The sequence below is a fragment of the Triturus cristatus genome, chromosome 12 (assembly GCF_964204655.1).
Source record: "Triturus cristatus chromosome 12, aTriCri1.1, whole genome shotgun sequence".
Taxonomy (NCBI): domain Eukaryota; kingdom Metazoa; phylum Chordata; class Amphibia; order Caudata; family Salamandridae; genus Triturus; species Triturus cristatus.
The window spans coordinates 584,719,391-584,734,880 of record NC_140595.1 but is presented as its reverse complement, the minus strand read 5'-3'; the positions used below and the strand labels follow the sequence as shown (position 1 = coordinate 584,734,880).

At 44.9% G+C, this 15,490-nt stretch overlaps 1 protein-coding gene across 1 annotated transcript in view; it reads left to right on the top strand.

Moving 5' to 3' along the window:
• The window catches only part of LOC146776319 (polycystin-1-like protein 3), a 729,731-nt gene that overhangs the window by 194,654 nt on the left and 519,587 nt on the right, over positions 1–15,490 (top strand). The window contains exon 14 of the mRNA XM_085639623.1: positions 13,168–13,370. Coding sequence (XP_085495749.1) covers positions 13,168–13,370 — 203 coding nt within the window. The remainder of the gene's footprint in view (positions 1–13,167; positions 13,371–15,490) is intronic.

The following is a 15,490-nucleotide window of genomic DNA, read 5'->3' as shown; positions in this document are numbered from 1 at the left end:
CGTAAAGTATTTATGCAGCACTAAACCAGTAGTAAAGATCCCAAAATGAATTAGAAAACTAGAGTAAAATGTAATTAACAAAATTACAAAAATACAGTAAGGTGAATTGGAGATATGAATTGTTTACATTTTAAGTTTAAATAGCACCATGAAGCATAAAATGCCAAACATAGTCAATGGTCACAGTAAATCAGGTCAGTGGTCACAGGTTGCACTAATTAGATTTCTCCTGATCAAAGGACTTAAGTCTTTTAAGTACCAATCCGCAACAGGATTACACTTCTCAGGACCCCCAGGATCTCAAGGGAGGCACTTAGATGCTCACAGTTTGGCAGGCACCGTCCAACAGGAAGGTCCAGTTGCCAGTGGTCAGTTGGGCACTTGCAGGAAAAATCCTCTTGCAGTTTGTTGTGTCCCTGTAGCTTTAACAGGAGGTCAGTCTTATGACCCTTGGAGTCCACTTTTTAGTCTTGGGGACAAGAAGGAGAGACATTGCAGACTTCTAGGCTCGTCTCGGATCTCAGACAGTAGCTTCCACAGGTCCAGGAGTGTTCAAAAGTGGATGCCTGATGATACCACGTATATGCCTGGTACGAGATAGTGGGTGGAAAGGACCTCTGGGGATGCCGTAATCAATGAGGTATAGATTCACTGGCTTTTCCTACCCACTTTGGGTATTTTCAAGATGGCAGAAGTCTTCGGTCCCACTAAGCTTGGTCCCCTAGGGCTGTGGGTGTGTGTGGGGGGTGTACTTTAGTAATCCCAGGGTCATCCCACATCTAACAATAAAGTCCAGTTTTAGGCAGTCCCTGCACCACCAACAAACTCATAGACACACATCTGGTAGGGCAGAGCTGAGCTTAAAGTAAGCAGAGAGTGGACATACTTTGTTTTGGCATTTTCTTTCCCTCCATTGAAAAGTACACCACTGTCATACAAAAATCTCCAGGAGACCTGTCAAGCAGGTCTTGACACTCCATCAGGATCTGACACTGATGTCAACAAGAGACCTCCTGTTATGGAAACCGATCTGGCTGGAGGGACAAAAAAAGGGTGCAGCTACAATTTCTTGTGACAGGTCATTGAAGTTAAACAAGTCCTTGGGCCCAGCCCACAAGCCATCATGTCAAGGACCCAACAACACCTTCCCATCTTCAAGGAGTTTTGTCCCTGTCCTGGGAGTAAGTTCACTCTTCATTCCCACCCATTGAATTGCTAATTACTGGCTGGCAGAAGGGAGAGAGCAAAATGCAGATTTAGCTTCCTGGAACTTCCGGCAGGGCAAAGGCCAGTTTTTAAAAGTCATTTTTCCAAAATATTTATTACAAATACTACTTCACCAGTGAGTTGGGCTTGTAATAAAAATTTCAAAAGGGCTATAAGTAAATTTTGTTGACAATTGATAACATTCATTAAACTTGATATTGTATCCCAATTCTTTCCTTTGGAACAGGCAACCCTGCTAGGGTTAAAATAGATTTGAGGGCATTTTCATTGTAAGGGCATGTTTACAGTAAACTTTTAAATGTCGTACTTTTAAAAACCATGCACCCAGCCTATGTTTAATAAGGCCTACATAGGAGTGACTTATAAATATTTAAAAGGAAGGTTTAGGCCTGTGAAAAAGGGGTTATTTTGACAGGTCGAATTTGGGGTTTAAAACTGTACAGCCAAGGCAAAATGTTAGATCTGGAGAAATGCTTTACAGTGCAAATGCAGTGGGTGGCACAATGAGTGCTGCAGTCCACTGGTAGCATTTACTTTACTTGCCCTGGGTTCGTTTGGTACCATTTACTAGGGAATTATAGGCAAATTAAATAAACCAATCATATGCATACCAATGTCTTCATGTTGAAAGGAGGAGCACAAGCATTTTCGTACGTATTAGCAGGGGTCACTTGCACAGAGTTCCTAGCTAGCTAGCAAAAACTGTGTTAGCAAAAAAATACCGGGTGACCCTGGAGAAAGGGTATATTTCCAACATCAGTGCTTTTGTAAGATCCTACTGATTTCCCCTGTTGCTATATGCAATTACCTACAGTCGGCTTTCTGGACAGGCAGATCACCAATCTGTCTTTGGTCCTACTTGCTTTTAGATTAATGAAATCAACATATTCTCTGTTGAATGTGATTGTGATCAACAAATTCAATTCGTTCCTATTGAGTAAATTACGAAAGTTCTTTGTCTGGTGTTGTGATCATCTCCAAGTGACAAAAGGTAATCAATATACAAGGCCAACATTACAACTTGCCATTATACACCTCAGATTTACCTGGAACCTGCTTCTCCCGAAAGTCCATGATTAACTTTGCATAGTTGGGGGCGGAGCAGGTCTCTATGACAGTATCCTGGATCTGTTGATATATGTTGCTGTTAAAATGGAAAAATGGTGTTATCTAAACAAAAATATATCATGTCAGTCCACATCTCATTGGGCAATTATAAGGATAAAGGCCTCACTCTCAAACAGTGTGCGGATGCCGGAATACCTGGGTGATGGTTGATACTCATGTGCAGGCAATTCGCATCTAATGCCATGAGTATAATGTCCTCCTTCCAGATGAAACTCTCAATATGGGACAGAAAGTCGCTGTTGCCCTTTATATAAGATGGAAGTGCTGATACAAAGGGCCAGCTAAAAATGTCTATACAATTAGGTATTCTCCAGAACACTTCCCCTTGGGAAAACAATCAATCAATCACTTAATTGTTATTTGTAGACCATGGCTTATCACCTGTGAGGGTATCCAGGAGCCGGGTTTCTGGGTGTAGTTAAAGTGCCAGGTCTTGAGTTTCTTCCTGAAGTCCGTCAACGAGGTTGATGTTCAGAGGTGGAGGGCGTGCCACTACTTGGCGCAAAGGTGGGAAAAGGAGCGTCCTCATCTATGGCTACAGCAGATGCGTGATGTCTGTGCTAGGGTGACGGAGGCGGAGCAAAGGTTTCAGGATGCTTGGTGGAAGTTCAGGCAGTGGTTCATGTATGTTAGCCCTTGGTCATGGAGGGCTTTGTAGGCGTGTGTCAGTAGTTTGTATTGGTATCTTTCCTGGATGGGGAGCCATTAAATGTTCCTCAGGTGCTGGGTCATGTGGGCCCGTTTGGGCAGGTTGAGGATCAGCCTGGACATTGCATTCTGTATCATCTGGAGCCTTCTCATGAGTTTGATGGTTGTTCCTGCGTACAATGCATTGCAGTAGTCCCGACGGCTGGTGATTAATGCTTGTGTGACTGTTTTGCTGGTTCTTGTGGGACCATTTGAAGATTCTTCAGAGCATGCGGAGAGTGTGGAAGCAGGCCGCAGAAACTGTGTTGATCTGTCGTTTCATGCTGAGATTGCTGTCCAGGATGATGCCGAGGTTACAGGCGTGGTCATTTGGTGTGGGGGTAGATCCGAGTTCGGCGGGCCACTAGGTGTAGTTCCAGAGGGAGGTATGGTTGCCAAAGATCAGCACTTGGGTCTTGTCCATGTTGAACTTCGGGCAGTTGTCCTTCATCCAGGCTGCAACGTTCTTCAAGCAGTTGTGGAAGTTGGTCTTTATTGTAGTGGGTTTTGCTAAAAGCAAGAGGATGAGCTGGGTGTCATTGACGTGGGGAAAAAACCCCAAATATTGTTGAAAAAGTACCTGCGGCCGGACACGTCTCGCTTTTCTGCTCCTCTTCTTTAGGCACAGGCTCCCCGACTGCACTGCGGCCAATCCTGAAGCTGCTCTCATAAATGAGAGCATCTTCAGTATTGGCGTGAGTGCCCTAGATTTGCACTCACAGACAAACTGGGAGTCTGTGCCTGCTCTCTGCGCTTAAAGGTTTGACCAGCCAACACCTTCATGCGCACTGCAAGCAGTGCCCACCGCTCCTCCTGTCATCCTCCTGGCCCCGCCCCAAGACTTAGCAGGAAAGGAAAAATAAAACAAGTGTTTATTATCATTTTATTTTTCCTTTTCTGTCATTTTTGAGGGGGCAGCGATGCTCCTCCGCCATAGCAGAGGAGCTGCCGCTGAGTCTGTCAACCCTCTGTCTCTCCATTCCACCAGTAATTCACTGTATCGTAGTATAACAGACTTCAGTTTGACTGATATACATATAGCAGTTCACATTCTCCAAGTTTCTGAGACATTCTTCTAGATGCATCACCTTTATAAGAATCACTGTGTTCCCTCTCTTCTCCAAGGGCCTGATAACTGTATCCTCCTTATTCTGTAACGTTCTAGGTGCCCTGCGTTGTATTAAAGATAAATTATCTTTAGTTGGCATTCTGAACCTTCTAAGTTCATGAAAAGAGTCTATAGCCCTGGAGATTCAATATAAGAATCAAGGGTGTTCCACTACAGGAAGATGCAGGCCACTTGGAGGATTTTTTTCTACGACTCTTCCACCAGATTTCCCCAGAGCTGGAGGGGACCGCTAGCACAGACCGGGACGCCCATCCCAGATGCCTGGCACTCCACAAGACATTCTCACATGCCTCCACAATTACCACCAGATGAGCTCATCATGAACGCGGTGCGCAACCAATCCCATGTCTACTTTGAAGGGATTAAGGTGAGCCTGTCCCAGGACCTTTACCTCATAACCCTGCAACGCCGCCAAAACATGAAGCTAATAGCAGACTTTTTGAGGGCTGAAGGGGTGCGATACAAGTGGGGACACCCCTTCTGCCTCATCTTTGCCTGGAATGGAGAAACATGCTCGATTCGCACAACCCCAGAGGCAGCGGCGATCTTGGGATTTGACCTGGATCAATGGGACCAGGCAGGGCCTCGGGCCCCTCGACATCCTCTCGGGAACCTGATCGCCGGAGAGAGAGATCGGCTTTACTGCAACACCTCACTGGACGGGACCATTCGCCTGAACGAGAGGCTGAATTACCGCCCTGGTGATGGGCACTTGAACGTGGGGCCCTTCACTCCATGACATCGACCATCCCCGATGGGGTGGTGCCGGGCCATCGGCTGCTCCGGACACGCTGCATCGCCTTTTGGTGGAACAGTCGAAGGTAGAGGCGAAGTACTCAACTAATCTTCATTCTACCAGACGATCTGTACAGATAGCCGACGACATGGATCCCTACCACGTAATTAATGGTTACTCACCAATTGGTGAATTTGTTATATATGTTTCACTGTTTTGTTCTTTTAACACATGCTCCATGCACCACCCACGTGTAATACTGTCACACCCGACCATATTCACGGGGTGGGAGGGCACCTCCCGGTCCAGCTTGGTCTCACCACAGCCACTGGCGCATTTACCACTCTATGGTGCGGATAGTTAGTCTCAATGTGAGAGGCCTAAACTCACCAGCAAAGAGAATAGGGCTGCTGTCCCAGTTGAAGGCAACACAGTGGGACATATGCCTCCTACAGGTGATCCACCTATTGAAAAAGGACTGGAACTGCATGCGGTCGCAGTGGTTTGACTGTCAGTTCTGGTCAGCTGGGCCCGGCAAGAGAGCTGGGTAGACATCCTAGTATCCACACACTTCCAAGGTCAGGTCCGTCAAATACATTCAGAAGTCGTGGGCCGCATGCTATCAGTGCAGATCTCCCTACACCAATACAGTTTTACAGTTGCATGTCTCTATGCAGCCAATGACCATCAGGAACCCTTTATCTGTCAGGTGATTGGGACGCTTCTCACCACACCAGATATTAAGGTCCTGATGGTAGGGGCAATTTCAACCTGGTACCAGACGCTTCCTTAGATCAGACCCCGCAGAGGGCCGGGCCAACACCACAGGGACTCCGGTGGCTCAAGGACGTGGGCTTGGTCGACGCCTGGAGGATGCTACACTCTTCCACAAAGTCATACTCCTTTTTCTCAGCTGCACACAAGGCCTACGCCAGAGTCAACTACTACTTAATATCTGCCTCCCTACGCTCGGCGGTGACGCAGGCAGACATTGAGGTTGCTTTCATCTCAAACCACTCCCCCATCCTACTTACACTGCGCATTCCCAATAATAGTCAGGGTTCCAGGATGTGGCGCCTTAACCCTAAGCAACTTTCTTATAATCCCGCCATTAAAGAAGTTAAGGGAGTAATCATGGACTACCTCGCCACCAACGATACACCACACATATCAACATCAACACTATGGGAGGCCCTTAAAGTAGTAGTTAGGGGAACCTACATAGCTATAGTGGCGCAGCTCAACAGGGAGCGCAGGGTTAAACGCGCAGAGCTAGAGGAGCAAATGAGGGACATGGAGGAGTCACATAGACGGACAGGCTCCCACAAGGCACGATGACAACTAACCATTGCCCGAACACAGCTCAGGGCCCTGGACATGGACACAGTAGAATACGCTGTACTCCGCACAAAGCAGAAATACTACGCCGGGGGCAACAAAACTGGTAGGCTTCTTTCCCACAGGCTAAGCACTCAGAAGCAAGTGCAACGCATACATGCTTTAGCAGATCAACACCAACATCCCTTAACACCAGACAGGGAGACTGCAACGGAATTCGCTCGGTTCTATGCTCACTTCTATAGTGCGGAACCCCGGCTGTCTATGGTGCTGCACCACTTATATGGAACAGATCCCCCTAAAAAAATCGGAACCTATAGCAGCGCCCCTAGAGACAGACATAACCACTCAGGAAATCTTTGAAGCAATAGGAAGACTCCAGGTGAATAAGGCTCCTGGGCAGGGCAGGTCCGTAGCCGCCTTTTATGAAATATTTGCAGAGCAACTGTCCTCCAGGCTGGCCCGAATATACAACTCCTTTAGTTCCACAGGCGCTCTCACATAGACCATGAAAACAACCATTATAACGGTCCTACCAGAATCGGGAAGGGACCCTTTGCAATGCGCCTCTTATTGCCCCCATATCATTGCTCAATGTGGATGCAAAGATATTTACGGGAATTCTCGCCCGCAGACTGGGACGGTACATGCCCGGACTAGTAGATCCCATCCCTGGATGCACATGCGGGGATAACACAAAGCGCCTCCCTCACCTAATAGACAAAACTAACTGCTTACAGACACCCACACAGTTCCAATCAATAGATGCTGAAAAAGCACCGACCTGGGGCATTGGCCCTTCCTGCGGATGGTGCTGGAGGCTATTGGCCTAGGCCCCCGCTTTTGCCAATGGATCTGGGCCAGCTATGCAGAACCGATGGCCCTAGTATGTTTTAATAACTCACTATCTCCCGTATTTCCAATTTGAAGGGGTATGCAACAGGGGTGCCCTCTTTCTACACTCCTGTTTGAACTATATAAATGGAGACGCTAGGGAAAACCATCCAGAGACAGCTGCCTATTAAAGGGATTTGGATGGGTGGTCAAGCACATAAGATTGCATTATACGCGGACAATGTGCTGCTAGCTATCATCAAACCACTCCAGTCGCGGCCCCCCTTTGCTGAAGGAACTCGCAGCATTCGGGGAGGCATCAGAGTTCAAGATGAATGCCGCCAAATCCCAAACCCTTAATCTCAATATCCCACGAGACCAGCAAGTACACCTAGCTAAGATATTCCTCTTCACATGGGCCACATTGAATCTATTACTTGGGCTTTGAAATATTCTCCACTATTGACAATCCCTGTCACATAACTATAGCACACTGCTGACCACAGTGCACTTTCTTATCCAGTCCTAGCATGGGGTTCCCATCTCCTGGTTGGGACGAATAGCAGCCTTAAAAATGTCCCCCCTGCCCAAGATTCTATACCTCATACAGGCGATGCCGCTACAACCAGCCCCATCCATGGTGAAGAAACTACAATCCTCGTTGGTGTCCTTTATCTGGAGTGGCAGGAAAGCCAGGATGGCTAGGGAGCATACATATCTCCCAGTGATTAAGTGTGGTTCGGGTATACCCCACCTGGTGCGCTATCACTAGGCGGGTCAGCTGCGAATCCTAGTGGAGCGGCAACGCCCACTCACGGAGAAGCACTGTTGCTTCCTGGATCAGGCAGTAGCCTGAATCCATATATAAAAGATACTGTGCTCCAGCATAAGGATCGCCCCCGGTAGTGTACATTTTCCCGGAGGTCAGGGCCACGATCGGGGTCTGGTACAGACTGTGCATTTCTAAGCACCTCTCCACTCCAGTCTACCCTCTTACCCCAATTATGGGAAATGCAGACTTCCCGCCAGCAATGCAGGGACTGAGATATTCCCGGTGGCAAGAGGCTAATTCCAAACGCATTGGAGATCTCTTTGACGAATGGGGCCTGTTGGACTTTCCCAGGATCCAGCAGGACTTTGGGCTCCCAGACTCTGAGCAATGGCAGGACGCAGCAGTTTGCCACTGGGTGACCCAGCCATTGATGCGACCTCACGCAAGTACTTACCCCATTTGAAAGCTGGCTCTTGTCAAGGAGGGATGACCGATGCCTACTGTCAGATATTTACACCTTTTTAATACCTCTGCTAATCCCCTGCTCTCACCAGTCAGGACACAGTGGGAGACGGAGTGTGAATGCAGATTCACAGATAAGGAATGGACGGACATTCTGCATCGGGCTCGCACGTCAGCCTGTAGCACCTCTGGGAGGGAGACACTCCTTAAACTAGTGCATTATTGGTACTACACACCCGCCCATCTGGCTAGGTGCAAGAAGGGAAGCGATGATAGGTGCTGACGTCAATGCAGTCACTGGTACACTCTCCCATTTGCAGTGGCATTGCCCCAAACTGCACCGCTACTAGTCAGAAGTGCTCACAGACATTGACCGAATGTTCGACACCAAGTCACCTCGTTTCGCCAGCTATATTTTATTGGGGCTACTTAATGCATTAACATACCCACTACGTTCCCCTGGCAGGAGGGCCGTCATCCAGCGAAGCAAGGCCTGCTATCTAGAAGGGGAACTGACACCACACCCACACACATAGAATGGATACACAAACTCTGGCACTTGTTAAGTATAAGCAGTAGTATATTAAAATACTTATCCAACACCTTTAAGGAACTCTCTTGTCCAATATACCTACAGGTCCGGCGCCTTACGGCTGGTACGCAGTCTGACCAAACTGTTGTATGGTGGGGGCTGGGACAGAAACTGACACTGCATTACTACACATGGGCATGGCATGTTTTGTTTATTGAGTTTCTTTGATAATCTTTTGTTAATAATACACAACTATTACCTTTCTTCCCCCTACTCCTCCCTTCCTTCCCCTCCGCTTTTCCCCCCTTTTTCTTCGCCAACCATTGGATGCAGGCAAATGATTTTTTACACTTCCCGTTAAAAACAATAAAAAATTGATACAACCCTAAAAGAGTCTATAGCATCATAGGGCAAGGAAGGTAAAAAAATGAATTTGGGTTTGAAACACTGTCAAGTTCAGCTAAAGTAAACAACATGTCAATGTCACCAATATTCAAGTTGCACACTTCATTTGTTTGCTAATCAACACTGCCTCTATAGTTCACCTTACAGCTATCCAATTTTTTCAACTTCAGTTCCCATATAACACTGAACAGTTCACTGCAACTTTGAGAATAGCCAAATTTAGCTTTGGGGCAGAAAATTAGATCATACAACAATTAATCCTGTTCATCATCACTCAATTATTTTTGAGATACGTTTATCACAGTTTGTTTCAGCCCATCATTCATCTTCCTTGTCTTTGACTCTTTGTTTCTAAGCCCATGGGGGTTTGCTGCCTCAATTTGGTCTTGCCTTCTCTTCTTACTTGGAACCACCTCTTCCTGTTAGACAGTCTCTGTTGATTTGTTGTTGATCTCTGCCTCTGTTCACGAGGCAGATTTTTCTAAAGCATTGTTTCCCGTTGTAATCTTATCAGCTATGCTGATGGTGCTCCCTTCAGATATAAGACTATCACCACAGGTTGTGATCCTATTTCTGAGATTTTTTATCTTGTCTAAGTTGGTTGCTGTTTTGCTTGTCCGTCTTCTTTACACTATTTTTTACAACACCTAGTCCATCATGGCCCTACGCCAGGATCTGGGACACTTTCCAAAGATTATACATTTTCAGAGGTATCTTGTTGTTTCCATTACTGGGGTGCTATTGGCGACTCTATTTTGGAATACCTTTACTTCTTTTCCTTTTCAGGCCTCACCGGCTTTGCTCCTTTCCTACTAGTTCTTATGTATCACTTGCACAGGTTTGTGCTCCAACTCTAAAGACGAACACTAGAAGGCGCATTTATATCTACCAGCCACAACTATTATCTACATGTGTGTTCCTATCATTTAAGTTTCCTTGAGCTTACCGAGATGTCATTCTATAAGACAACCATTAGACACTCATAATACACCCATAATAATAGGTTTTAGATAAACCTAATTGATCTTTTCCATTCCTCCCCCTCCCCTGATAGCAACATTAATTGTTTTTATTCAGTGACCTGACCTCTACTTGAGCAAGAGTTTGCAGTTCTCACTACAGAAAACGGTCTTCTGTGTGGACATTAACCTACCTCCACAGTTTGAATGTGAGTTATCAATTACAAAATACACAGTGATTACTGGTTAGATGGAAACATCTTCAATTGTGTTTTGTTTTTGTTTGCCCACTCTCTGTTTTTCTTCACTAGCTGTGTCCATTAGGTCACATCTCGCAGAGGTGCCGCACCTGAGAGAATCACAGTATATTCCCATCAGCCCTTATGGGTCTTCGTACATGGAATCTATGTCAACATCCATATCTTAACCAAAGGTTGGTCAAGTTATATAGTTTACGCATCCACTCTGGGCGCTTGTTCTTGGTGTGGATGTTTCTTCATACTCTAGTCACTGAGTGGGCTTGATTTCACCCTATAGCTTCTTCAATCACATACTTTTCAGCACTTTGTATCTCAGCATTGGTGGCAAGTCTGTTCCTCCACTATCTAGACCTACAGGTAGAAGGGGTCACTCTAGGTGGAGAATTTTTCCACTTTACTTTACTTTTTTCAACTACTTTTGTCTCTTACTTTCCCACCTAGGGTCTTGTATCAAAATTGGGTTCTTTACTTTCGGATCTGATACTCACTCAATACATTTGTCTCAGTTTTCTAGACTTGTTTTAATCTGAACTATGTTTGCAGTAAATTCACAGCCTTCAAAAAGTCACGGCATGATGAAACACGGGTTGGCTGTTATTCAGTTCCGAAGGATAAATATGTGAATGCACCGAAGATCACAAAATCCTCGATATCTGTAGTAAAAGTTTTGTTTAACACAAGTCCTTACTGTTTGGGCCGTATGACATCACCTGACTAATGACTGAGTCCTATGGTTTCCTTCTTTGAAGTTTGCACACATTGAATCTATTGGTCCAATGTGAGCACACACCTCTGGTAGTAGTGTGTGGGCCTAGCCAAAAAGCACCGTCCCAAATGTTTTTGACATCATTGTACTGTACCCACAGAAATGATATGTTCTAGCCAGATGTGATTGCTAAACCACTACTACCTCTCGTCTTTATTGGTTTTATTTTATCTTCCCTGCCTCGGTTGTTTTATATGGGAATGTGTTGCAGGACCTATGGGTGGCCTAGGTTGGTGTCTGACTTACTCCAAGGCTGGGCTGGAGTACGTTTACACATGTTTTCACACATTTAGGGCTGTAGTAACTTTAAAGGTGTCGTTTTTGAATAGCGCTCGTCTTGCTCTCTTTTATGGGTGTGTTTCTAGTGGCATGTTCCTCCATAACCCTTCTTCAAATTTCCCTAACTCCCTCACATTTAGTAGCAGTGTTCCCCATTTTCCAACCACTCCCACATTTGCTACAAAAATGTATACCTATGTGTGTGGAGATCTCTGCCACTTTGTCAGAGATCTCCACACAGAAACAGTGGGAGAGGCAGAAGCTGAGGTGGTCTCCAGGCGTAGGCTTGAGAATATCAATTTGTAGTGCAACTTTACATATTACAAAAGGCAGTTTGTGAAACAGGCTCAAAGTAGAGATGAAGCCCCTTTTCTGGAATGACTATGCCTTAAACGTCACATCCAAAATAACAACTAGAATCTAAAAAATCTACCATTGGCTTCATGAATTACAGACACTTTGCATGCTCTCTGACATTGACTTCTACAGATTCTTAAAACTTAAAAGGACCACCACCAAACTTGGCCAGCTGCACCCCTCAGATTTTCTAAATGTACTAGATAAACTGCACAGCGCTGGCTCCCAGCCTCTAAAGCATACACATTTCTGAATGGCACCAATACTAGCAGCCTGTTCTCCTTACATGAAAAATAAAACAATGACCTAAGGGTAATCGGCTGACCTCCTCTATTTATTATTTAACTTTTAAGTAGGGACCTGCACCATTAATGGTGCAGGGCATACATCTGTGGCATATAAGTAAAATGTCACATATGGACTGGAGTGCATATTTACAACATCCATCTGCGTCACTGTGAAAGATAGACTTCGGGGGGTACGCTGTGGCCTTGAAGGCTACAGCTTTGAAAATTTGTTTTAGCATATGGAGGAACCTAGTTTTATACATTATGTTAGTCACCCCTTAGTGTGCACTGTCACCCAGAAGGGGGATATTCTAAATATTAAAAGGAAAATAGTATGCTTCTGCAGTTATTAGCTTCAAGGCACTATTTTAACTCTATAGGCTACTTTTGCATCTTTGGTGAGATCTAATTGTGATGAAAATGAGCTTTCTAAAACTTGGGTCAAAATTCAATCTATTTCAATGATGCAGTAGTTGTTTTGCTAAAAATAGTGTAAAGGTTTCTTTGTAAACATGTCTGCCTGGAAGTCTGGCAGTATTAAGGCAGTTCCTTTGTTTTTCATCTCTCCAGTGACAGTAAGTGGCACCATAATGAGGTACATGAAAAGGTCTTCCATTTGTAGAACAGTATAGGAGAGGAGCAGTCATTGACCACGTATCTTGGGATGGCCCATTTAGGAGTGGAAAGAAACAGGTGGTATCACAATTGGCTAATCTGAGGCTGACCTGTGACATGATTATATTAAAAATGGTGCCTAATGTGAGAGAGGACTTGAAGCTGGTATCTTTCCCAGACTTCTTGTCTCTGCTCTCAGTTTGGATGAAAACTTGTTTCCAAAACAGTAACAGGTTTGCCAGTGGTGGGCTAATGGCAGAGACATTTTGGTCTGTTTCGCTTTTGGAGCTGTGATTGGAACCCCCTGTTCAAAACTGAAAGCATTTGGGTATGTCTGTACTATTCAAACTGTCTGCCCATAATCAGCTGTTAAATTGTCTTCCTATGGCTCTAGGTGAAGTTAAAGTGACTTTGAACCAGCTCGTCATCAGTATACAAACGTCCTTCATTCTTCTCCCGGCAAACCTCATAATTGTGTACATGTTCCACCTCATCCAAGTACATCTGAAGGACTTCAAGCACCTTCCCACCAAGATTAGTGTCTCCATACGGCCAGAGCCCATGCCTGAAATGCCTGCAATAGAACGACTTCAACAGGTGAGTCTACAACTGCCTGGTGGTACCCACCCACAAAGGCTGCGAGACCACGAGGAGGACGAGAGACTCCCTGTAAAGATTAAGAATTGTGAAGGGGGATTAACCCCCCCCACCCCCCCCCAATAGAAAGTTCAAGATATATAATCGTAAAGAGTAAACATTTAGAACTTGGAACATTAAGGGACTGATTTAAGGCCCGATTTCAGGTTTGGTATTCGGAGTACAGTAAGTCAAGGTGGCGTAGGAATAGAGATGACCGTCAGTCCAGTGAGTATCGCTGTATATTGAAAGGAACTGCCATCATGGTGCTTCATTTCAGTGTACAAAAGATGCGGACGGCTGTTGTCTGTTTTGATGGGCATTCATCAAACATTTAGAAAGATTTTGTTTTTCAGAAACAAACTTGCAAAGGGGGAGCTTGTTTCAGAAAAACAAAAAATGAATTGCCCTCTATCTCTCCCCCCTCAAACACCCTGAGAGCTTTTTCCCAGGAGGTAGGGGTAATTATGGGGTTTTTTTTCATGTCCCTCACCACCATTTTTTTTTCTGGTGGTGATGGCAAGGAAAAAAAGCCATTATGTCTTGTGAAGAAAGCAGTTGATTACATGGTGTGGTTGTGCCACTCCATTGTGTAATAAACTCACAAATCCATCTCAGTCTTGGGTCAAGTCAGGCTCTTTTTTGTTTGTAAGACCATAGCTCAACGCTGGGTAGCTGTAGCTTTGACCAGTCAGGCTTTAACAAAGGAACAAGTGCAAAGCATTTAGAATTACCAAGACAGAGGAATAAAAAAGAAACTCGACAGAAAGGAAATCCGACACCAATTTATAAAAATAGATCTTATTTTTATGAATTCTTAGGCACCAAAACAAACAAAATCCACAGGAGGGCTGTGGGGTTATAAATTATTAAGCATTGGCAATTGCCAGCAACCATAAAAAGTCACTAGAAAGCTTTTGACAACAGACTGGCAACTTTCTAAAGTTGCCATGTACTCAAACGTTACATTAAGTTCTACTTGGGCATCAAGTTGGGTTTAATGCAACAATTCTTTTGATACCTTGACGTATCAACTTCAGTAGTTCCATGCAGAAGTTAGCACAACTGCATGGTCAGCGTTTAACCTTGTACTCCCCAATAGGTCTACCAGCCGTTCTGCAGTAAAAACACATGTTCAACTTTTCAATATGCAGAACTCTGCTTTAGGGCTCGATAAGTCTGCCTTAGGGGCGACTTCTATATATTAAAAAGGAAGGACTGGACTTTGTCATTATTTTAAATGGCTAAGCCGAATTAGCAGTTCCAAAACTGCTTTGCCAGCAATGACAGGCTAGAAGTAATTATTTGCTTTGTCATCCTTGTTGGCACAGCAAATGCAGCAGTCCATGAGGGACACTTTAACTTACAGGCTCTGAGTACCACTAGTGATATATATTAAGGACTTTTAAGTAAGTTACCTTACGTCAGTCATGGATGACCGAATCAGGCATATATCTTTTATGGGTCAGAGCACTGGCACTGAGGCCTCGTTAATGCATTCTCAGAGTCAAACATCCAGCAGCATCAGTCCACAACTTTGGAGGTGAAAATGCAAAAAGAAGCATTCCTTTACACACTTTCTTCCCTAAATAGGGTGAACTATGTAATGTCCTTCCTCCGAAGGCACCCACTCCGTTGAGGTTTTGAAGGAATTTTTCTGTCAACTGAGCCAACGGGGCTCCACCTACAGAAAACTTAAGGTCCTTCTCTAGATGAAGCTGGCAGACCTAAGGTTTGTCAGACAAGGTACTTCGTCACGTTTGCTGCAGAGTAACTTGTCCACCAAATTATAAATCAGACTCTGTTATGTTAAGTTACTGATTATTTCTCTTGCCTAACACTTTCCAATAGCTTGGTCTCGTGGCACTCTTTAAAGACTTCGGTTTGCAGTTGTGATTTTCCTCCACTGTGGGGTTATTACTCAACCACAGTTGAGATCGGTGGGTTGATTTTGACATTTGGCCTAGATCCTAAAAACATCACGCTTTGTAAGGGGATGACACATAGCTGTATCACTGGTAACAAAAGTGTTACTAAAACATTCAGAGCTAGCACCAAACACATGGTGATAACTATGTACC